Raw genomic sequence first — 24,775 nt, forward strand, 5'->3', positions numbered from 1 at the left:
GATATTTCAGTGATAACAGCACTCCTACTGCCTTTTCACCGTTTGTATCACTCCGCTTGAAGTGACCGTTATGGCGGCCGATCAAATCAACCGTAATTTTTACAAATACTACTTCTTGTACCACGAACTGTAGTTTTAATAGTTTTTTAGGCGAGAATGTAGTTGTTTAGACCTGAAATATGTGACTCATATTTAATAACAGCGCCCATTTCACCATTTGACGTTTTCGGAGATGCGAGCTCGAGTGGGTCAGCGGCCGTTCAGTGCTTCTGTAACCGCCGGAGAACAGCTTCATCTCGGCCAATGCCTCGGGGATTTGCCGCTGGCTCTTATAGTGGTTAAACATGAGACATAATTCAATTTGAGTACATAGAACGGGCAATCTTAGGTCTTATTAATCTATTATTTGTTCCAGAGCAAGTCGAATTGTGCTATATTAAATTTGATAATAATAAACGTTACGTTACATCCTTATAGCACATTGGCTACAACTAGACGGGACATATCAGACTCTTCTCCGCTATGTAATACGTAAAACATTAAACTTTATAAACATATGGTTTTTTTGAGTAAAGAAAACGCTTTACAATTTTTTTTCAACAGATCTTTATTTACCTTTGCATTGCACAGAGGAGATGTCCAAACTGCGTGCGCACTTTATTCAGGAGGTGAGGCAGATTAATGAGGCTTGATTGACAGTTTGAGGATCCAATGGAGTTAGGAGGTTTTGTCACAAGCTCTTTAAAATCCTTTTCATTCGTTAAATATTTGTAAAACCCACATACAAGCGTAAATGGTGACCTAATTTTTTACTAGTGCTTTATGTTTGACTGAACTGTACAGTTGTGCTTATTTGTTGTTCTAAATATTATTGTTAATAAATATGATTTTATATAAAGATGTCCATTAAGTAATATGGATTGAGTGAACATTACATTAATACGCCATTAGATGGCGGCAACACTTTACAGGAGAATGAGTCAGTGAAGCACAAGAGACTTTTAAATTGAAAGGAACTTTTGCAAAAGGAAGTTGTTTTAGCGCTGTGGTGTAATGGATGTTACGGAAAAGGACAAATACAAAGATCGCTTTCCTCAGCGGACATTCAAACGGACTTGTATAAAGGATATAATATTATAGACATCGACTTGAAGAATGAATGTAATGCAATATACCAGACAGGTAATAGCCTACTCTCTCTCTCTCTCTCTCTCTCTCTCTCTCTCTCTCTCGCTCTCTCTAATACTGTACAAAATTCAATGTGTTTCAATGAAGCGACTCAACGTTCCTTCGTTACTAGTTCTAAAGTGACGTTTTAGAGTTAGTAACGGAGGCTTGGTTCAACTGACAACTTGAGTTTTGAAACGTTCCTTCGTTACTAGTTCTGAAGTGACGTTTTCTCCCTCAGTCTGATGGTCTTGCCAGGGGGGGGCTCCACCTGCATTGATGTTGCTGAACTATATATATATATCTTTGTTTAGCTCTACCTCCTCCAGAAGAACATTAATTTAATCTTTTTGAAAGGTATCTATATTTATTTATTTATTTATTCTAAACCACATCAGGTGACGATTATTAGATTAAACGTTAAAGGATACGATTTTATAAGGTAATATTCAGCACTTGAGAAACGGACAGCGACTCTTAAGTAGCACGTAGAACGCGTTCTCGCGCGTTCATGTTAAGGGCATTTTTGGGAAACGCACGTGGAATTGCTGCGAACGTTCGTAACCTCGCACGTAGAAAGCGCTCTTAAGAGCTAAGATACATCGTTATTGGGAAACCCAGCCCTGGACCGTTCTCGCTCTCTTCTCTGTCACGGTGAAGTGACACACACCCGCGCGGGCGCCTCCTCTCTCTCTCTCTCTCTCTCTCTCTCTCTCTCTCTCTCTCGTCTCATTCGCTCCGGTTAAGTAGTGCTTGTCCTGCGCATAATTTTAGTCATTGCCGCAGGTTTCGCGCTCACACCAAAAGCGCGCGCACCACTGGTCTGTATAAGTGAAGCGAACAAGCCACGCTCAGTGTCAAACAGAGACAGAAATCAAACAGAGTCACTCACAAGTACCAAAATAAGCGCCTTCCTGCGCTTAAACTGTCAAATACATACAAAAGTATGTCAAAACCAGCGGCACAGGCAATCTTGGCGAGTACACAGATAAACACTGCTAGTTTTTAATCGTTAAATAGCTAAGAAAGTGAACTCATGTTGTGTGTAACAGTATTGCGTCCGTTGAACACCGTTCATAGACTCTTAAAGGGACAGCAGTCCAATATTCCTGCTGCTGTTTGTCATGTTAATCAAAGAACAAAAGACAAAGAAAATCACTTTCTGCTCTTGACTGAATACTTTGTATAACTTTAATAGTAAGAATTATTTGCAATAAAGACTACTAAGGTAACCAATGCAAAATAACACAATGTGTTATTTTACATTTGATTACTTTAATTTCTGTAGTATTTCTTACCTGAATAAAAACCCAGTTAACCCGAAAAACTTAGTTTCATAGCTCTTTATTCTATTGCATTTATTTGAGCTGTTTATATTTTATTACTGACTTTTACTTGTTTTTTTTTAATGAAAATAAAACTGCACTGAAGAAAAGTAGATTTTTTTTGTATATAGTTAGAAAGAAAATCAGAACCAGCAAAAAATAGGTATCGGCCGATCACACTAACAAGAAAGATTGCAGTCGGTGCATCTGTACTAAAAAGCCTCTGAATCCATCTAAATATCTCTAATAACAACAGCATATCAAAACAGATAAGTCAACTCATCAGCTTACAGTGTTTAAGTCTCCTCAGCTTTCATTGTCAATTGCGCTCCCTATAGAGGGTATGCATCGACGTCACTTTCCCGCCGAAAGCGCGCTCCCTCAGCTGGACTGAGTGGCAAAAGAAGCTGCTGCGTGACTGGATTTAATAGAGGAAACTGCGAAAACGCGAGTAAAACTGACAAATTACACTAAAGGTTGGAATTGAATGTGTTCCTTACAACTTGTCAAATAAACCTAATCCATGAATATTGCATGCAGCCAGGAATCGTGTTTCCTGACATTTATATGTATAACTGGCGTACATATTTCTTTCAATTAATATGTTCTATAATTTACATACATATTATTTCTGTCATTTTAACATGTTTTTGTTATGTTTGTTTAAATTAATTCATGCATATTGAGTGCTTATGTTAAGTAGGAACTAAAGTAGCTACATATGCGTCACACACAGACATTTTTGAAAGGTGCAACGGGAAAAAAACGGACTTTTGGTGAGAAGTTAATATCTCTGCATGTGGATTTAAAGTTACAAAGAAGTTGTAAAGAAGAAAAGATGTTTTTCATTTTTGTATTTTGATTGGGGTATTTCAAGAACTCATTCCCTCTTGGTTATATGCAGCCAGCGAGGTATGTGAATTTGACGGTGGATTTCATTGACGGTGAACATGATAGCGGAGAAAAGAATGAGAAAGGCAATAAATCCATCAATATCCAGAACCATGGCGTTGTTTATTTCCCGGAGGGAGTGATAGTCAAACTCGGACCTGCGCCAACGTTCCCGAACCTGCTCTTGCCCGGCCCGGACCTGCTGTGTCACAACTCGGCAAGAAGAGATGTAACTTCACACAGATAAGCCCACATTTAGCGTTAAGGACTTGCAGTTCATCAGTGTTTCATTAAGACGTCCATAAGGCAGACACTAAAGCTTGTGTACTGAAAGGTGACAATAAGATTGAGCACTACAAGGAACTGTGTGAAACCTTAATAATAATAACTGTGGTTGAAATAGTGTACAGGAAATTTATTGATATAGTTTATTGAAATAAGTGATAACTTGAAAAGGAATTATTTGTGCACTTTTGAGCAAGCTGATATATACATTTCAGTATTTTGAAGAGTTTTTCTTCTAAGTATTTTCACTAAAGTGTGGTCATAAGAATTTTGTCAAGTGTAATCAACCATACAATATTACCAAGCCTTTACATTGTTTGCTTAAATTGAAGTGCTGATTTAAAGGACATTAAATTAATTTAATTTGATCGTTCACTTCAGAAAGAGAAGAACAAATGATAATTCTGCTGTAAACTACGCAGCTAAAATTTAGTGTGTACAGGCAATTTCCAGATAAGTAAGATGTCCCAAACAAGTGAAAGAAAACAAAAATCAGAGAAGTCTACCTTTGTACAACAAACAGTACAGCCTGCAGAGCCTCGTAGAAGTGAAAGAGATCGAACATTAACAGAAAAGGGAAGGGAATTTCAGAAGGTAAAAGTGAAAGGATTATTACTTCACTTGAACGCTGGAAAGTTTTGACTGTGGCTAAAAAATCCATAATGAAACAAGATCCCAGTGATATCCTCCAAGAACACATTAAAGGTATTCAAAGAGAAGAATTAGAGCTGAATAATGTTTATGATGAATACAGAAAAATTGACAGCCCAGCTCATGAGATGAGACGCAAGATGTGCATCCGCACATGCACAGTCTCAAATTCAAGGAAATGAGGAGGAGATTATTTGGCCTGATGCTTCATCTGTATTTGCATCTTCAACTTCCAGTGTTTCATTTCAGAGCAGTAATACAAAGTCTAATTCCATTCACTCTGCTGTATCCTCATCCAAAAGACAAGAAGCTGTTGCTGAGTATGCACATACACAGGCTGTATTGAAAATTATGTGTGAGCAAGAAGGCCACCATGCAGAACTCCAAAGGCTTGAAGCTGAGGATAAGTTGATAGTTGCAGACCAAGAAGCAGCTGCATCTACTCGCCGTCTTCAAAGAGAAAAGGAAGAAATTTAAGGCAAGATAGAAAGAGAGAGACGAGAGGCTGCTCTGTTAAAGAAACAGTGTGAAGAGAATGCTGAAAGAAAAAGGTCAGTGGAAAATTTGAAAAGAGAACTCGAGTGTTTGGAAGAGTTAAAAAGGCTTAATGCAGCCAAAGCAAAGCTTCAAGTTTACAATGCAAATTAGTTCTATCCAACACAAGACTTTGTACCACAAAAATGTGAGATGGAGTTGCCTACAGATATGCAGATACTGAATCAAGCGAGTATTGCTGATCAGCATCCACAACTGTTCAGAAATGTGATTCCAAAAAGTGAACACCAAAACGACATGCGAGAGCTGGTGAAGGTCTTAGCTGAAGCTATGACAGCAAACAGGCTACCCATTCCAGAGCCTTCAATTTTTTGTGGAGATCCACTCAAGTTTAATCATTGGAAATCATCCTTTCAGACACTTATAGAGAAAAAGAATATACCTACTGCAGAGAAAGTCTTCTTCCTTCAAAAATATGTCGGAGGAGCTGCTAGAGAAGCCATAGAAGATTATTTTCTGTCTGGTTCAGAAGATTCATACAATGCAGCATGGAGCCTGCTCAATGAAAGATATGGCCAACCCTTTGTAATTGCCAAGGCTTTGAGAGACAAAGTACATTCATGGCCAAAAATAGCTTCAAGAGAGAGTGCTGAGTTGAGAAAATTTGTGGATCTTTTACGCAGCTGTGAAAGTGCTGTGGCTAACAATGACAGTCTCTACATTTTTAATGATGGAATTGAGAATCAAAAACTTGCTGCTAAGTTACCTGACTGGTTAAGTTCTGGATGGAACCGACAGGCCACACAATATCAACTTGAACACGGAAGTTTCCCAAGCTTCAGTTATTTTGTGACGTTCCTTTCAATGGAGGCGAGCATCGCTTGCAACCCCATTACATCCTTCCATGCATTACGGCAAAGTGAAAGTGAATCTGATAAGTCAAAAATGAGGGACCACAACATTTCAACTTCCAAGAACCAAACCGTTGGTGCCAAGATCTTCACAACAAACACCACTGAAAGGAAAATAGTTATGTGTGTGTTTTGTAAAAAATCAGGGCATAGCTTACACAAGTGCTACAAATTAAGAGAGAAGCCAGTTGCTGAGCGCATAAAATTTATGCAAAGTGAAAAACTGTGCTTCGGCTGTTTGAACCCTGGCCACCAGTCTAAGAGCTGCAGTAACCGGATGGTCTGTGATTCATGCTCAAAGAAGCACCCCACGTGCCTGCACGAAGAACGTTCAAACGGGAACATAGAACTAAGGAAAGAACATAGAACTAAGGAAAGAACAATCTAAAGAAACAGCTCCACCACAAGTCACAAAGGAAACAACCTCTAACAGAGTTGTACAAGATGCTAATAGTGCACAGACTTCTGCAATAGTACCTGTCTATGTGTCAATGCCAAGTGATCCAGACAAGGAAGTTCTCGTTTATGCTCTGTTAGATACACAGAGTGATTCTTCTTTCATTCTTGATGAAGTGGTAGATGTTCTTGGTACAAACACTGAACAAGTGAAGTTAAAACTTCACTTGTGTCATCATGTCATCAAAGGGAACAATCATTCATTGTAAAAGACTTAATAGCCTGCAAATAAGGGGACTCTTTTCCTCCAAGAAGTTAACAGTGCCAACAGTTTACACTCATGATTTCATCCCGGCTAATCGCACACACATCCCACTGCCTGAAACAGCAAAGGCATGGCCTCATTTGGAGCATCTTGCTGATCACATCGCGCCTCAAAAGGATTGTGAAATTGGTTTGTTGATTGGGTATAATTGCCCACAAGCTCTAATGCCACGAGAAGTCATTTGTGGAGAGGAAGGCCAGCCATTTGCTCAGAAGACCGACTTAGGATGGAGCATAGTGAGTTATGGCGATCCAGGTGAACACTACGGTGATGCAATTGGAGTAAGTCACCATATCATTGTGAAGCAAGTAATGCCTGAAGTGAGTACAATGGTCAAGCTTAAAGGAGAAGTCCACTATGTTTGCAATACAAAGGTCAGTGAAATGGTCAATCCAGATGACATAATTAAGATATTGGAATCTGATTTCAATGAGAGAGGTCAAGAAGAGACAACTTTTTCTCAAGAAGATCTTAACTTCTTGGCTAAACTGAAAGAGGGAATCAGACAGAAGCAAGATGGCCATTTTGAGATGCCCTTACCTTTCAAACAAGATAAACCAAGTCTACCAAATAATAAATCATGTGCTGTTCAACGACTAATGTCATTGAAACGAAAGCTTAGGAGAGACCAGCAGTACTGTACTGACTACTTGGGGTTTATGGAAGATATCATTGCTCTTGGCCACGCAGAAAAGGTCCCTGAAGATGAGGTTGACAATCAACCAGTCTGGTATATTCCCCACCATGGCATATACCACCCCCAAAAGCCTGGAAAGATACGAGTGGTCTTTGATTTCTCAGCAAGGTTCCAAGAAACGTCACTGAATGACCAACTCCTTACTGGTCCAGAGCTCACAAACACCTTGGTGGGAGTCCTTTGCAGGTTTCGCAAAGGCCCGATTGCCATAATGTGTGATGTGGAAAAAATGTTTCACCAGTTCCATGTAAGGCCTGAGCACCAAGACTACCTAAGGTTCTATAGTGGGAGAACGGTGATCTAGAGTCTCCACCCTCAATTTTTAGGATGAAGGTCCACCTATTTTGGGCAGCGTCCTCCCCTGGATGTGCCAATTTTGGACTCCAACATCTAGCTACTCAAGGTCAGGATAAATTTAACTCAAGCACTGCTAAGTTCATCCGAAGAAATTTTTATGTTGATGATGGACTGGTGTGCGCAACATCTGAAGCTGAAGCAATTCAGCTGATTAAGGAAGCAAGAGATCTTTGCAGCACAGGCAAGCTTAGACTACACAAGTTCATTTCCAACAGCAAGGAGGTATTGAAATCGATACCGAAGGATGAATGTGCTGAAAGTGTCAAAGACATGGACATGGCTTTGGGAGAGCCACTCATGGAAAGAGCTCTTGGCGTTCAATGGTGTGTATCCTCTGATGACTTCCAGTTCAGAGTGAAAGCAACACCCAAATACCAGAAGAGGAGTACTTTCTACAGTGGCTTCAATCTACGATCCATTGGGGTTCGTAGCGCCTTTTATTCTCAGTGGAAAGCAGATCTTACAACAACTGTGTAGAGACAAAGTAACTTGGGACGAGCCACTCCCACAAGAGCTAAGAGTACAGTGGGAAGTGTGGCTAAAAGATCTTCAAAACTTATCTAATGTGAGAATCAGAAGGTGTTATAGCCCAGATAACTTCAAGGAGGTAAAGCAGTACGAACTTCACCACTTCTCTGATGCAAGTGTCATCGATTATGGGGAGTGTACTTACCTCAGAGCGGTCGACATTAAAGGAAATGTTCACTGCACGCTAGTCATGGGAAAAGCATGGGTTGCTCCTACCAAGGTAACCACAGTGCCACGTCTTGAGTTGTTGGCTGCAGTTGTAGCAGCAAGAACAAGTGTAATGCTCAGAAATGAGCTTGAAATAGAGGATCTTCAAGAACATTTTTGGGCTGACTCCAAGGTCGTCCTTGGCTATATAAACAATGATGCCAGATGGTTTCAAGTGTTTGTAGCGAACAGAATCCAAAGAATCAAGTCCATTACAGATCCTGCACAATGGCACTTTGTAAGGTCTGAAGATAATCCTGCAGATCATGCGTCGAGAGATCTCTCCGCAGATCAGCTTCTTGCTTCAAATTGGTTCACTGGCCCAGATTTTTTATGGGAAAGAGAGCTACCCAAAGGAGAAGTTATGGTGGGAAAGGTCTACGATGATGATCCGGAACTTAAAAAGACCCTGGTGCTCAACACCAAAGCGAGGGAGGATAGGTCATTGTTAGACCGCCTAACAAAGTTCTCTGACTGGAAAAGAGCTGTCAAGGCTATTGCTCTTTTAAAGCGCCATGCTAAACAGATCAAGGGCATCAAAGATAAAGTAAGTGGAGCTACAAGTGTTGAGGAAAGAAAGGAAGCAGAGCTGTTCATAATCAAGTTGGCTCAGAAGGAAGCATTCAGCAGTGAAATCAAAGGTATAAAGCAAGGCAAGGATGTAAAACCCAAAGACAAAGTTAACAAACTACATAAACTGAGTCCTTTTGTAGATGAGCATGGTGTGCTTAGGGTTGGAGGACGTTTGACAAGATCTGTTCTTCATCCGCATGTCAAGCATCCTGCTATTGTACCAAATAAGAGTCATGTATCATCGTTGCTTCTTAAGCACTACCATGAAAAGGTGCATCATCAAGGAAGAGGAATAACTGCCAATGAATTTCGATCCAATGGAATATGGATCACAGGATGCAGCAGTGCAGTTGCCTCGCATATCTACAAGTGCACAACATGCAGAAAGTACAGAAGGAACACACAAGATCCAAAAATGGCGGACTTGCCAGAGGAAAGAATGGAAATGACACCTCCTTTTACGTATTGTGGCATTGATTGCTTTGGACCATTTTATGTGAAGGAAGCAAGGAAGGAACTGAAGAAATATGGTCTCATTTTCACTTGTATGTGCTCTAGAGCCATACATATTGAAATGCTTGATGATCTCACTACAGATGCCTTTATCAATGCATTACGAATATTCATTGCAATACGTGGACATGTAAGACAGTTAAGATGTGATCAAGGCACAAACTTCTTAGGTGCAAGAGGAGAGTTCATGAACGCAATGAAAAGGTTAAATCCTGAACAGTTGAAGGAATATGGATGTGAATTCATAATGAACTTCCCATCATCAAGCCACATGGGCGGCGTATGGGAGAGGCAGATTAGAACGATCAGAAGCATCTTAACCACAATCCTTGACCAGTCTGCTAAACGACTTGACAGTGCCTCACTCAGAACCTTTCTGTACGAAGTGATGGCTATTATTAATAGCAGACCACTGACAGTTGAGCATTTAAATGACCCAACAAGTCCTGAACCTCTCACGTCATGCCCAATCATATTCTTATGGTGAAGTCAAACATAATATTCCCGCCTCCAGGTGAATTTGTGAGTCAGGATCTATACTTGCGCAAGAGATGGTGCCAGGTGCAGTTCTTGGCAAATTAATTTTGGACAAGGTGGAAGAAGGAGTATCTCCTTAATCTTCAACAAAGACAAATATGGCAAAAAGAGAAGAAAAATACAAAGGTCAACGACATTGTCATTCTGCAGGAAGACAGTTCGCCACGTAATCAATGGAGATTGGCAAGAGTGACAGAAGTGTATCCGAGTCCTGATGGAAAGGTTCGAAAAGTGAAACTGCTAATTAGTGACTCAACCTTAGACAGCCAGGGAAGACGCGTTTCCAAGCCAGTCTACCTTGATAGGCCTGTACAGAAGACAGTTTTACTGCTTGAAGCAGAATAAATATTATTGTTGCCAGTTTAGGTTACTGTAAGGTAAAGGCATACAGTATGGTTGAAATTAAGGTGTGAAATTGTTGAAATTGTGAGGTGAAATGACAAAATTGTCATTTGGTGGGAGTATAACTGCCGTACATATTTCTTTCAATTAATATGTTCTATAATTTACATACATATTATTTCTGTCGTTTTAACATGTTTTTGTTATGTTTGTTTAAATTAATTCATGCATATTGAGTGCTTATGTTAAGTAGGAACTAAAGTACATATGCGTCACACACAGACATTTTTGAAAGGTGCAACGGGAAAAAACAGACTTTTGGTGAGAAGTTAATATCTCTGCATGTGGATTTAAAGTTACGAAGAAGTTGCAAAGAAGAAAGGATGTTTTCATTTTTGTATTTTGATCGGGGTATTTCAAGAACTCATTCCCTCTTGGTTATATGTGAATTTGACGGTGGATTTCATTGACGGTGAACGTGATAGCGGAGAAAAGAATGAGAAAGGCAAGAAATCCATCAGTATCCAGAACCATGGCGTCGTTTATTTCACGGAGGGAGTGATAATATCCCAGCTAACCAAAATACGTGACTGTTACGTAACGGCAACGTAATTTGGTGACCAAACTTTCGTCGTGGCGACGTAACTAGTTACGTTGTGGCAACCGGAAAAGTGAAATTCCCGGATACGTTGCCACAATGTAACTTTGTGACGTTGCCAGTTACTGTGACGTCGTGGCAACATTGTGTATCAATAGTTGTGTGTTGGTAATCAGTTGGTAATTTTTATATTTATTTATTTTTCTATGGGCGGACATGCAGTAGTTTAACCTAATTTATGTCCTCATTTGCCCAAACTAATTTAAAGGCTATTACAACAGCTGTGAACAATGAATGCAGAGCTCAAAATGAATTCAATTCATTTATTTTGAAAAACACGCAGAACATGAACAAAAATCCAAATAAAAATAATGAAATACACCCAAACTATAAATAAAAACATATCGCCTACAGCGAAACATAAAATAAAAGCATTCAAGACGTTTTGCACTCAGTATCATTAAAAACATATGCTATGCTAGCTTAACATGTTGCCAATGCCAACATATATTTCAGACGTTCAATCACAGAGGTAAAAATATTAACATAAAGTACTTAAGGTAGACTGTAGGTAATGTTACTTAGCCAATCTGACGCAGTTGTTGAACTTTATTGCTATAAAACTGACGAGAAACACGGAGAAACGTCGACGCTGTCCTCTCCAGCAGCTTGAATGTTTTCCCGGTTGCCATGGTTGGCAACTCTAACGGCCACCAGCACTAACGTAAACATAACAATAAAAAAAGGTTTTGCGTCTTTCCAAAATTAACTTTATACATTTTTATAAAAGCCATTTATTCGTTGTCACCTCGGAAAAATAATTTCTTCTCTCAGAAAAATTAACTTTACTCTCTTGTCAACATACTGTGCGCGCGGCGCGCACTCCATTTGTGGAGGCGCGCGCTGTATGTCACGTCACCATATATAAAAAGCAGTTATCCATATTCTGACTTGGTGAAAAGAAACATTTTTTTTTCTTAAGGGACATTTCAGTCTTGTGTCTGACGTTTAATTACACATTTTAAATGGCAAATTCTGGCAATAATAACATATAAATAACGTGTAAATGATGGTAATGAAATTACCAGCACATGACCTTGCTGTAATGTTGCCAGTAAGTCATGGAATGACCATTATATTACGAATAGAGTACGTATCTGGAACGTCCTTGGTTTTCTTATAACGTTAGTAGATCGTACTGACGACGTTGTGATATGGTAATTTGATGGTAATAATATAACGGGCATACAACGTTGTAGTTACGTTAGTAAGTCATGGAATTACCAATATATTACGAATTGAGTACGTATCTGGAACGTCCTTGGTAATCTTATAACGTTAGGGGGTCGTACTGACGACGTTGTGAGATGGTAATCTGAAGGTAATGAAATTACTGGCATGCGACGTCGTAGTTACGTTGGCCATTGATTAATTAAATAATTTAAATTATTACTACAATTATACACTTGTTTTCTCCTTGTGGCTTAAAAAAAACCCTCAAGAATATATAATTTTAATTTATATGAACTGCACACCAACTTTTCAATAGCTAACTGTTCAGATTGTGTTTTGCAAAGAATTAAGAACATGAAACTGAAATCAAAATTATACTTGGATCAAGACCATCTTTTTTACTAAACCCAGCTGGAAATAAACATCTGACAAAAATTATTAACATGATATTTTTTATTATTTAATGTGTAATAGAAATACAAGAACTATGAACTGTGTTTGTGGCTTCACTGTATCCGCTGTGGCTGGCTTAGACCTGCAAAAAGGAGGAGAATTCATTAGGACAATGTACCTCTTAAACCACATTACCAGTACATGAGATTATCCATACATTATATATTTATATGGGACTCTCAAAGAAGTTGCAAGAACATAGTTGTTGACCAAACTTCATTATTTCATCCAACATATTTGGGTGCACTTTGAGCAGATTCAAGATCTTGAATTTTATCCATTAGTCATGTCAGGTTCATAGCATGACAGTCATCTGTTAACCTTCTCCAGTTGTAGGTTAGTGATGCGCGGGTCGTCTCATAACCCTCGAACCCCGCGGGTCAGGTTGGGGCGGGATAAGAAATTGCGCTGTCAGCGCTGAAACCACACCCACTCGCGAGAGCTGCCGCCTCAACATATTTGTCTAATCAGTAGGGGTGTAACGATACGCTCAGGTCACGATACGGTACGTATCTCGATACGGAGTTCACGATACGATACGTTAAATTTAACATTTTTTTTCAGTGACAGACAGCCCTATTCAACTGTTAATTTGAATACAGGTTATTAAAATGTTATATTTATTTATTTTATTGAAATGTGATGTACAACAAGGAAAATTAGTGAAATTTGTTCATGTTTTTTTAATAAATCTTGTTTGAATTTCAGTTTCATTTTGTTCAAAATATCGTGATACGTATCGTATCGTGACCTGAACGTATCGTTACACCCCTATAAATAAACTAACGTTAAACAAAGGGCGCCGCTTGCACAATCTACTCCTCCTTGATTGTCTCGTTAAGATGACGCAGAAGTGCATTCCAAAAAAAGAGGTTTTTTTTACCCCTACACCCTTCATCCCTTCGAAGCTCTCACTCCGAAGGGGAAACCATCTGAAAGGAATAAGGGCATAGGGATGAGCCCTTCCGAATGGAACGCAGGGCTACTTCAAGATGAGCATTTATGGTTAAAATGTATAAAATTGTTTTTTTTTTTTTTTTTAGAAAATGAGTGATGGTTTCTCTAGATAAGACCATTATTTCTTGTATGGGATCATGTAGAATAATTTGAAGCTGCAATGAAACTAATTTTGACCTTCAACTGTTTGGTGTCCATTGAAGTCTACTATATGGAAAAAAATCCTGGAATGTTTTCATCAAAAACCTTAATTTCTTTTCGACTGAAGAATGAAAGACATGGACATCTTGGATGACATGGGGGTGAGTAAATTATCAGGAGTTAAAAGTGGACTAATCCTTTAAGTGAAAACTCTTACCTGAGAATTTTTACTGCTATTTAGGAGAACTTTTAGTTGTAAGATAAAACATTTTGTGAATACGGCCCCAGGTATATTGGACCAGGTTTGGTGTTAAAGTCTGCAGGACAGTGGTTCTCGAGGGCCAGAGCTGAGATCACCTACAATATGTTATGAACATGACTTTCAGAGAATCAGATTGACTGCTAGATTGATCACTTACAACAGTGGTGTCCAGTCCTGGTCATGGAGGACCAACGTCCCGCAGTATGTAGCTCCAACTTTCTCACACACCTGCCTGTAGTTTCTGGTGATCCTGAAGACCTTCATCAACTGGTTCAGGTCTGCTTAATGGCTGGAGCCACAGTTAATTCTGCAAACAGGACTAGATGGCAATAAATACTGAAAAGAGAGAGGACAAACAACATTTAATGGTATAAAGCCAGTTTAAAAATTGTATTCATGAATATGTATAATAACATCTGAGAATGTACACCACTGTACTGAAAAATACAGTATTTGCCATTTAAGTGAGGATCATCTCATTTTTAAAAAATGACACCCGAAATATTAACAGATAACATAAGCAAAATCTTCATGAAAATACAGTTATATGATGCAAAGAAAGTTTTTGTAAATGTGCATGACAAATCTACAATGCAAAAACTGAGAATGTGTGACTGAGTCAAACAGTACTTACAGGGCAGAACCAATGATCTGATTACACACAAGGAAGAGGGAGAAAAAGAAACAAAAATTAATGTATCAGTCAAATATTGCTCTGTATGGATGAACGTGCTGATTAAATGTACACATTCAAGAGAAACTATTATATTAATATTTTAGTGATTTATTTCATGGCCTAAATGTTTTACTTCAGTTATATCTTTTCATAATTAATTAAATATTACAGATGGTTGATTTAATTTGACAGTTATCTTTTCGGGTGAATATAGGCCAATGAGTCCTCTCTCTCTCTTTCACTCTCTGTCCCCGCGCGTGCACGCGCCAGCTTGTGCGTGAGACAATACGTACAAAGTTATTGTAAAATCTGTTATTTTTAGGTCACGATAACATGATAGTAATATGACCGTAGCTTATGTAACGAGATTTAATAAGGGTGTGCAGCTTAGTTATTGTATTTACGTCGCTGTTTAAAACTTTAATACAAAGATACAACTCAGCCCGGCCATCATGGCTAGCTCGGTCGAGACATCGCGTAAAAACAGCAACGGAAAAACAATAATAAATCAAATTAACACCGAAATGGATGTAAAACAATTCAAGGTAATGAATTAATGCGGTTTTTAAAGTATTTTACCTCAGATTACCAGAAAATGAATTGTCCGAGCGGCTAGTCGACCGTTATAACCGTTATAATTTAAACGCAGCAAGCTAAATAATATAACTTACTCATCAGATAAACCACTAAAGCGGGTGTAATTTAATTCCAATTAATTAATTCATTACCATTTCGACCTGTTACACTAATTTTAATAGAAAACTCAGAAATTACTATAGAAATATAAAAAGCTTACCTGTTTGCGGTACCAGTCGATTCCGGAATGACAGTTCATGGATGCTGTTCCAGCAGTCTCATTGGTTAGAATTAATCACGTGATGTCATATTATTAATAATTTATATTTATTTATTTATTTATTTATTTATTTATTGCCATTTCAGAAAAATAAATTAATATTGTGTGTGCATATATATATATATATATATATATATATATATATATATATATATATATACACACTACCGTTCAAAAGTTTGGGGTCAGTAAGATTTTTTAATGTTTTTAAAAGAAGCCTCTTCTGCTCACCAAGGCTGCATTTATTTGATAAAAACAATAAAATAAAAAAAATACAGTAATATTGTGAAATATTATGACAATTTAAAATGACTGTTTTCTATTTTAATATATTTGAAACTAATTTATTCCTGTGATCAAAGCTGAATTTTCAGCATCATTGCTCCAGTCTTCAGCGTCACATGATCCTTCAGAAATCATTCTAATATGATGATTTGATACTCAAGAAACATTCATTATTATTATCAATGTTGAAAACAGTTGTGTACATTTTTTTTTTTTTTAATTCTTCGATGAATAGAAAGTTCAAAAGAACAGCATTTATTTAAAATAGAATATTTTCTAACATTATAATTGTCTTTACTGTAACTTTTGATCAGTTTAACTCATCCTTGATGAATAAAAGTACTGATTAATTTTATTTCTATCCCCTAAAAATAAAAATAAAATTCTTACTAACCCCAAACTTTTGAACGGTAGTGTTTAATGTTACAAAAGATTTAGATTTCAGACAAATGCTGTTCTTTTGAACTTTCTATTCATCATAGCATCATGAAATAAAAATGTAAATAACTGTTTTCAACATTGATAATAATCATAAATGTTTCTTGAGCATCACATCATCATATTAGATTGATTTCTGAAGGATCATGTGACACTGAAGACTGAAGTAATGATGCTGAAAATTCAGCTTTGCATCACAGAATAAATTACACTTTACTGTATAATGACATAGAAAACAGCTGTTTTAAATTGGAATAATATTTCACAATATTACTGTTTTTGTTTGTATTTTTAATCAAATAAATGCAGGCTTGGTGAGCAGAAGATACTTCTTTTAAAACATTAAAAAATCTTACTGACCCCACACTTTTGAATGTATGGTGTGTGTATATATATATACACACACACACACACACACACAGTTGTCTCAGTCTGACTTTATTGGTCTGGGAGCAGCTACAAACAGGTAAAGACAGTACTTGTCTTACTATCTTGTTGACTGTGTGCAGTTTTAGTTATGGGATGGGCAATTGAATGTAATGACATTGGTGACATTTTACTAGATTGTTAAAAATAGTTTGATTAACCCTGTGCCTTGAGCATTTAATCATAAAATAATGATTTAACTTGTACTGTGCTGTGAACATGGGGGGTTGCCCACAGTAAACCTGCTATGGGCCCCGGAGCTAAGGGCCCCACATGGGCTAACCAACTGGGGGCCTGTGTGGGTTTTCATGGGGCCCCAAAGAGTTTGCTCTTGCCCACACAGCCCCACAGAAAACCCACACTTAGTGGGAAAAGGATGAAATCAAATTAAACTTGAGTTCTATGTTGATAAATTAAAATTGATTTCTGGATATCGTTATGTTATTTTTGTACACACGCAAACAAACACGTTGTGCTTTCATGTTTTATGGGGACTTTCCATATACATAATGGTTTTTATACTGTAAAAATTGTATATTCTATCCACCTACACTAACCCTACCCCTAAACCTATCCATCACAGAAAACATTCTGCATTTGGGAAAATGGGACAAATATGACCTATGAATATGATCTAATATGACCTACATGACTTATATGAATGAACAATTTTGTGTGAATTCTATTAAACAATACATATATTTAACAGTATAATTTCTACATATTACATAAGGATAAGCTTAATACCATTAAACAATTTAAACAATTTAGTTTGTGTGTCATATTTAATCTATTTTGTTGTGTTGCAATAATTGTAAAAATAAATAAATCTGCATCTAACCTAAAAATTGTGTATATGTACATCATTAAATCAAACTAAAGAAACCACTCAATTTATTGGAGTTCTAATGGTTCATACTGGTGTCGAGTAGATACCAACGTGTAATCTATAGGTTGCCAAAGATGTTCTATTGGTCCTTAATGGTATCCAATAGGCAAAATATGCTACCAATAGAAGAAGGCAAATTACCAATAGAAACCCACTTGGACCATTAAATTTTCCATTAAAACCAATACAGGCAAATAAGCAAAACTTGCCACCAATAGAAAAAAGCAAATTACCCATACAGACCCACTAGGACCATTACAGTTTCCATTAAAACCAATACAGTTCCCTTTAAAACCATTAAAACCATTACAATTTCTGTAATGGTTTCTATTGTTTTTTTCAGCAGGGCGGGGAGACACGTAAGCAAATCTGCCTGTGAATATTTTATATAACTACAATATTGGTAACGTTAGGTTTAAATCTGCGTATTATATCAATTTATCGTCATATTGTCCAGCCTTAAAACATATATAGTTTTATAGTATAGTTTTTGTCAGTGTTGTTTATTTAAAAACACCCAATTATGCAGAATATAAGATGGAAAATATTTAATTGATGAGTTGTCAACATATAACAATACAATATATACGGTATGATTTTACCTCAAAATCCAACAATTTGACACAAAATGATTACTGCAAATCCATGTTTATGCTGAAGTCAAGTTGTTTCTGTGAATTACAGTGATCCATTTGCTTCTTTTTTCTGTAGCTTTCGGCGGTCTTCAAATATATACCTCAGGTTTTGTGTCAAAGCTATTTGTACAGTCAATCACAAAGCTCTTTCCGGTTTTGGATGTGTTTTGAGTGTTTTTCGGGAAAAAAAACCACCGGCGATTTCAGCAACCAACAATGACCAGGTCGGAAGAGGAAAAACAGCAGTTAATGACAGACAAATCATAAAAGCTGTGAAAAAGAACCCTAAAATAAGTGTCAGTGAAATCACCAACAACCTCCAGAAAGCTGGGGTGATGGTCTCACAATCTACTGTTTGCAGGAGACAGCAGAATTACAGAGGCTACACAGCAAGATGCAAAACTCTGATCAGCACGATAAATAGAAAAGTCAGATTAGAGTTTGCAAAAAAACACAGAGATGAGCCATAAGAGTTATAGAACAGAGTTTTATGGAGAGACGAGACAGAAGATTAACCTTTATCAAACTGATGGGAAAGCAAATGTGTGGAGGAAAAAAAAGAAATTGCAGATGATTCTAAGCATACAACCTCATCTGAAAAGCATGGTGGAGGTAGTGTCATGGCATGGGCATGCATTGCTGCCTCTGGAACGAGCTTACTCATCTTCATTGATGACTTAATGTATGACAGCGGCAGCAGAATGCATTCGGAAGTGTACAAAACCATATTGGCTACCAATGTTCAAGAAAAAACACCAGACTCATAGAGACGTGCTTGATATTGCAACAGGACAATGACACGTAACACACTGCCAGATCAATCAAGGAGTTTATCAGGGGAAAGCATTTTTGTCTTTACTGTCTCCCAATATTCATGATGGGCACTGTATATATATATATATATATATATATATATATATATATATATATATATATATATATATATATATATATATATATATATCTGTATACATATACATCCAAATTTTTTGTCCAACTCCTCCCTCTAGTGTCTAGAAGTATTATGTAACATAGGCTACTATTTAAGAATGATAAATTAAGATTCTCCAAGTATGGTTATCTGTAGGTTGGAGTAATGGGTGTGCCAAAAGGTAGGGGCGTGGAGAAAGGTCTTCATCATTGGTTGCTAAAGCTGTCTGTCGTGTGGGTACGGTTAGGGGTTATTTTCTGTTGCAGCTTTTCACCTTTCACCGCTATCTCTGTCATACTCAGATGAATGACGTTTATTAACATTTGTGTTCACGCTTCAGACAGTTTGAGACAAGTTGGCATTTCAACAAATCATGACAAATCATCAGTATGACTATGACTGCACAAACCTCTAAATGTCCAGTGTGGGTAGAGAGCAGGTTGTGGTTTTCTCTCTTGTCAGCACCAGGGCACAACAGGAAAAAAAGAAAAAAGTGCAATTCTTTTGATCCACCCACAAAGTTTTTTCACTATGACAACAAAGGCACAGATCATTTAACCCTTTCACACGTAAGTTTTAAATATTCTGGCTGACCCCCCAGCGTGAGTTTTTTGAAGCGACCGTTATTTAGAACGTATCACTTTATGGTTTCCATGGTGACGCGTCATTGCTTTTTATGTGACACACCGCAGCACTGTATGAATGATAATCTGCTTTCATTTAATTTTTCCTTTGTTATTCAAAATATTCATAAATTTGTTGACTATAGCATGAAATATCTAATATTCTGATTGACAAATATGTGCAAGTGGATGTGTTTTGCAGTTTAAACACCTTTATAACGATCATGTTAGTTGAGCCATATGCGCGATGGGCGCCGCCATGTTAGTTTGCGCCGCACAGAGAATCGGATCTGTTGGATTTACAACCCGTGAATTTATCCACTTCTCCCGAAATACATGAAAGTAAGTGAGTCGGTGAACTGGGGAAGAATAGAGTAAGCTTTAAAGTTACTTTCACAATGTGTATCTGATATGAATAAAACGTGTTGTCTAATTATAATGGAAAGGGTTGTTATTTCCGCTTCTATAGACATCATTGTGTATTTTACAAACTCTAAATATATTGTTTTGTTAGTACTCGTGTGTATTTAAATGTCTGAAACCTACAATAAACATTATTTGGTTGAAAACACTGCATATATGTAATATATGAAAAGCGCTGCGCGCGTCCGTCTCTGGTTTAGCGCCAGCCAAAGCGCGCACGCACATTTGAATTTGGCAGTTGATCACGCGATGCACTGAACGTTCTAATCACACCGGTGTGATCGTACGCTCCTGAGGCCAGCCAAGACTGATCACACCGGTGTGATCGTACGTGTTAAAGGGTTAAATGGTCGACTCACAAAATTCACAACAAATCATAAAACACGTTCTCTTGCTAAATTGACATCCAACCTTTAAAAACTGAATGGAAAGTATACAAGTTTATATTATATGATAACTGTAAGAAAACAAATCTTTAGAAAAATGGATACTGAAGGAAAATTAGCCTACCAGTAGCTGTACATTTTATGTCAAATTACTAAAATACAGGTAAAACACATACGATTGTAAAAATCAACAGAAAATTCATATTAACAATATGGGGCTGTATTTTTTGTATATTATATTACATTATTTTATAAATTCATTTCCACACAAAATAATTACTGATTACATACAAAGTTCTGGCATGAAACTCTAATGGGCAGGCTAACACAACCTGCTATTTATTGCATTATTATCTATAGGTCACAGATGATTGGTTCCTGCTGTATTAGTAGCCAATGAGCTTGCGTGCTTAATCTTTAAATACATGAGTTGGCATTGCTTAGCAGCGCAGCGTGCTTTAGAAACCCTCCACCTTCCCCAGCTCCACCTGTATAGATCTGCTACGGTTATTCATGTACGTTATATTGTACAGCAGCAGCATGTCTTACTTGCTCACAGCAGCGTGTCGTGTATGTATTGGCAGTAGCAAGTCCCGTACTTGCTCTGCAGCAGCAGCAGCAATAATCAACAGCAGCAGCAGCGTAGCAGATCTATTCCGCCAAGACCAAATATATCTACATTGCCATATCCATTACCATGGAAACACTCTGAGAGTTGTCATGACAGAAATTTGTTTGTCAAACACGCACAGATGTATCTAAAAATATCTTTGAATATGGTGTTAGGATTTTTTTATTTTTTTTTTATGCAGTTAATCAAGATATAACCTGTGCATATGAAATGTGATTTGTCTTGCAATGGGGCAGACCAAAGCATTTCAGATGGACAACAGCTCAATACTTTTAAATGTTCATGTTTTAAACATTTACAAATGTTTCCTTAAGGTAAAAAAATGAACTAATAGATATCACTATACTTCCCCAGCTGGTTGATTACATTAAAAATTGCAAACATTTTTCTAAAATGTTATGTTTAAATATGCAAATGAGGCGTTATATAATTAAATATGCACTAATTTGCATACATTTCTAGAACAAAAATCTGAATATTGGATGACGTCAGGTTCAAAATTCTCATTTAATTTTTTGGACATATTAAATTAAAAGGTTTTTACAGAGGGAATTTTGGATATCTCTTTTTATCACTCCATAAATCAGAAAATACTATCAACAGCCAGAAAAAAAATATTTTCACCATTTTTTTAGGAATAAAATGTATAAAATCAGGCAAATTATATATCAACAAATCCCTCTGTAAAAACCTTCAGAAAATAGAACTGTAAAGTTTGGTGTATGTAAGTTCTGCAGAAGTGGAGATTTGTGACTCAGAGTAGGAGAAAAAAACTCATTTTGAGAAAACAACCTTTAAAGATATTTACTGTAATTGAAATCTATACACGCAAATAGATAAAGTGCTATAAAATGTACGCTTAAAAAAAGTGTATTTTGGATGTTTTCTTTCCACCAGTCTGAAAAAACACTTTATGAAAAGCCAAAAAGTGCAAAATTTACAGGTGCCTGAAAAAACAGTGTTTTTGCCTGTAGTGTCTCCCCTTAAACCCCTTATATTAAAATCCTCTTAGTATTTCCTGTAAATATTATCTGAACCACAAGTACAGTGCTATAAGGGTGTAGTTTTGTGTAATATCACTGAGGCAATCTTGCCTCCTCTGTGGCAAGAGGTGTGGCTTCTACACATGTGCAGGGTAATTCTTTGCACCACAGTTGATTTCATATGTCCAAAATTCTGCATTGTGAATTCGTCTGCCAACAGGCGGGGCAGAACCGGATACACACTTTCTCTGTATATGTCATTCACCCTCAAAGCAGTGGCACTCTGCTTTCAGACAAACTTAAATTTGGTTTGAATTAAATTACTTAAATTTTATGTTGCTCCAGGACTCTCAACCCAAGGCAAGTACATTATTTAATTGTGGCTATTATTATGTTTGAAAATACAATTACAAAAAAAAAAAAAAAAAGATTTTTATGCATAAATGTAAATTATTGACCAATATTGTGAACATTTTAGAAAAATAAATACATTATTTGGCTATTAAAATGGCAGTGCACAGTATATTGATTCCAATCTGCTTTAATATTGGTGCAGTTTTTCTGAAAACACACCCACGCAAAGTTGTGACTGAAACCATGTTGATTAAGTTTTCCTACATGTTCACGCCATCAAATCACATCAGGGTTTAGTCATTACTTTCAAAAGAAAGAGACTAAATTGGTTTTATGCTGTCTGATATCTGTAACCACCTCACTTCTTTGTCTTCACAGTATTTGTGCCATGCAATTAATGAAACAACAAAATCATACCCTCTGTTGTCTCTTTGGCTTTGTAATGCTCTACAACTTTTTATCCTGGAGTAAAAACATGCTACTCTTGAGTCAGATTGAGACCAGCGGAACAAAAATTCTCGAGCATAACATCACCATCCTCCTGTGGCACTGGCCTTTTGGAGTTCGCTACACAGTGGAGAGAGATGTCTGTATGGATAAATATAAAATCCCTAGATGCTTTCTGGAGGATAACCGATCCATTTTCGCTCAAGCAGATGTTGTAGTCTTCCACCACTATGAGCTCTGGACCGGTCGCTCCAAACTTCCTCTCCACCTTACGCGTCCACCAATGCAGAAGTGGCTTTGGTTATCACTGGAACCTCCCATAAACAACCACAACCTTAGCAACTACAACGGCTTGTTTAACTGGACAATGAGTTATCGCCGTGACGCTGACATCTTCATGCCATACGGAGAACTTGTTTCTAAAAGGGCTAACACCACATACATCGTTCCGAAGAAGAGTGGCTGCCTAGTTTGCTGGGTGGTCAGCAAATACAAAGCCAATCAGAGTCGCTCTCTAATTTTCCAGCAGCTGAAGAAACACATTCCATCAAATCTGATGGAAGTATATGGTAAGTGGTCCAAGCGGTTGCTCTCGAACAAAAAGCTGCTTTCCACCATATCTCGATGTTACTTCTACCTTGCCTTTGAAAACTCAGTATCTACAGACTATATCACAGAGAAGCTATGGCGAAACTCCCTTCAGGCAGGAAGTGTGCCGGTGGTGCTCGGCCCACCCAGGAGCATTTATGAACTATCGATTCCACCGGAATCATTCATCCATGTAAATGACTTTAGCAGCATTAAGGCGCTGGCTACTTTCTTAAGTCAAGTGGCTGCTGATAGAGAGCGTTACGAATCTTATTTTAGATGGCACCATTACTATGATGTTAGAACATACACAGACTGGAAAGAGAGACTCTGTAATATTTGCATGCATTATGATCAGCTCGCTAAGCATAAAAAAGTGTACAATGACCTGTACAGCTGGGTCAACAGCTAACCCTATACTTCCAGCATCTGTTTTGTTATGGTTTTGTTTTGGTCTTTTTTAAAGGTGCCCTAGAACTTTTTTTTAAAAGATGTAATATAAGTCTAAGGTGTCCCCTGAATGTGTCTGTTAAGTTTCAGCTCAAAATACCCCATAGATTTTTTTTAATTCATTTTTTTAACTGCCTATTTTGGGGCATAATTAGAAATGAGCCGATTCAGGGTGTGTGGCCCTTTAAGTCTCGTGCTCCACGCCCCAAGAGCTCGCGCTTGCCTTAAACAACATTAAAAAAAGTTCAAACAGCTAATATAACCCTCAAAATGGATCTTTACAAAGTGTTTGTCACGCAGCATGTCTAATCGCATAAGTACAGTGTTTATTTTGATGTTTACATTGATTGTGAATGAGTTTGAGGCTATGCTCCGTGGCTAACGGCTAATGCTACACTGTTGGAGAGATTTATAAAGAATGAAGTTGTGTTTATGCATTATACAGACTGCAAGTGTTTAAAATGAAAATAGCGACGGCTCTTGTCTCCGTGAATACAGTAAGAAACGATGGTAACTTTAACCACATTTAACAGTACATTAGCAATATGCTAACGAAACATTTAGAAAGACAATTTACAAATATCACTAAAAATATCATGTTATCATGAATCATGTCAGTTATTATTGCTCCATCTGCCATTTTTTGCTATTGTCCTTGCTTGCTTACCTAGTCTGTTCATTCAGCTGTGCACATCCAGACGTTCTGCCCTTGTCTAATGCCTTTCATAATGTTGGGAACATGGGCTGGCATATGCAAATATTGGGGGCGTACATATTAATGATCCCGACTGTTACGTAACAGTCTGTGTTATGTTGAGATTCGCCTGTTCTTCTGAGGTCTTTTAAACAAATGAGATTTATATAAGAAGGAGGAAACAATGGAGTTTGAGACTCACTGTATGTCTTTTCC

At 37.4% G+C, this 24,775-nt stretch overlaps 1 protein-coding gene and 1 long non-coding RNA gene across 2 annotated transcripts; one reads left to right on the forward strand and one right to left on the reverse strand.

The window, feature by feature from the left end:
• Positions 1 to 12,466: 12,466 nt before the first annotated feature.
• On the reverse strand, positions 12,467 to 15,414 carry LOC125266660. Its single transcript, XR_007184527.1, has 4 exons — positions 15,317 to 15,414; positions 14,479 to 14,495; positions 14,002 to 14,180; positions 12,467 to 12,566 (listed from the first exon to the last, which is right to left on the reverse strand). It is a non-coding gene; the product is annotated as an uncharacterized LOC125266660 (long non-coding RNA).
• Positions 15,415 to 21,670: 6,256 nt separating this feature from the next.
• Positions 21,671 to 23,962, forward strand: LOC125266073 (fucosyltransferase 7). Its single transcript, XM_048186546.1, has one exon. The coding sequence runs from the start codon at positions 22,769 to 22,771 to the stop codon at positions 23,825 to 23,827; it is 1,059 nt and encodes a 352-aa protein (XP_048042503.1). The 5' UTR covers positions 21,671 to 22,768; the 3' UTR covers positions 23,828 to 23,962.
• Positions 23,963 to 24,775: the final 813 nt, after the last annotated feature.

This window comes from Megalobrama amblycephala, linkage group LG4 (genome assembly GCF_018812025.1).
Source record: "Megalobrama amblycephala isolate DHTTF-2021 linkage group LG4, ASM1881202v1, whole genome shotgun sequence".
NCBI classification, from domain to species: Eukaryota; Metazoa; Chordata; class Actinopteri; order Cypriniformes; family Xenocyprididae; genus Megalobrama; species Megalobrama amblycephala.

Excerpts from the sequence above, each read along its gene's own strand:
- LOC125266073 (XM_048186546.1), top strand. The coding sequence starts at position 22,769 with ATGCAATTAATGAAACAACAAAATCATACCCTCTGTTGTCTCTTTGGC.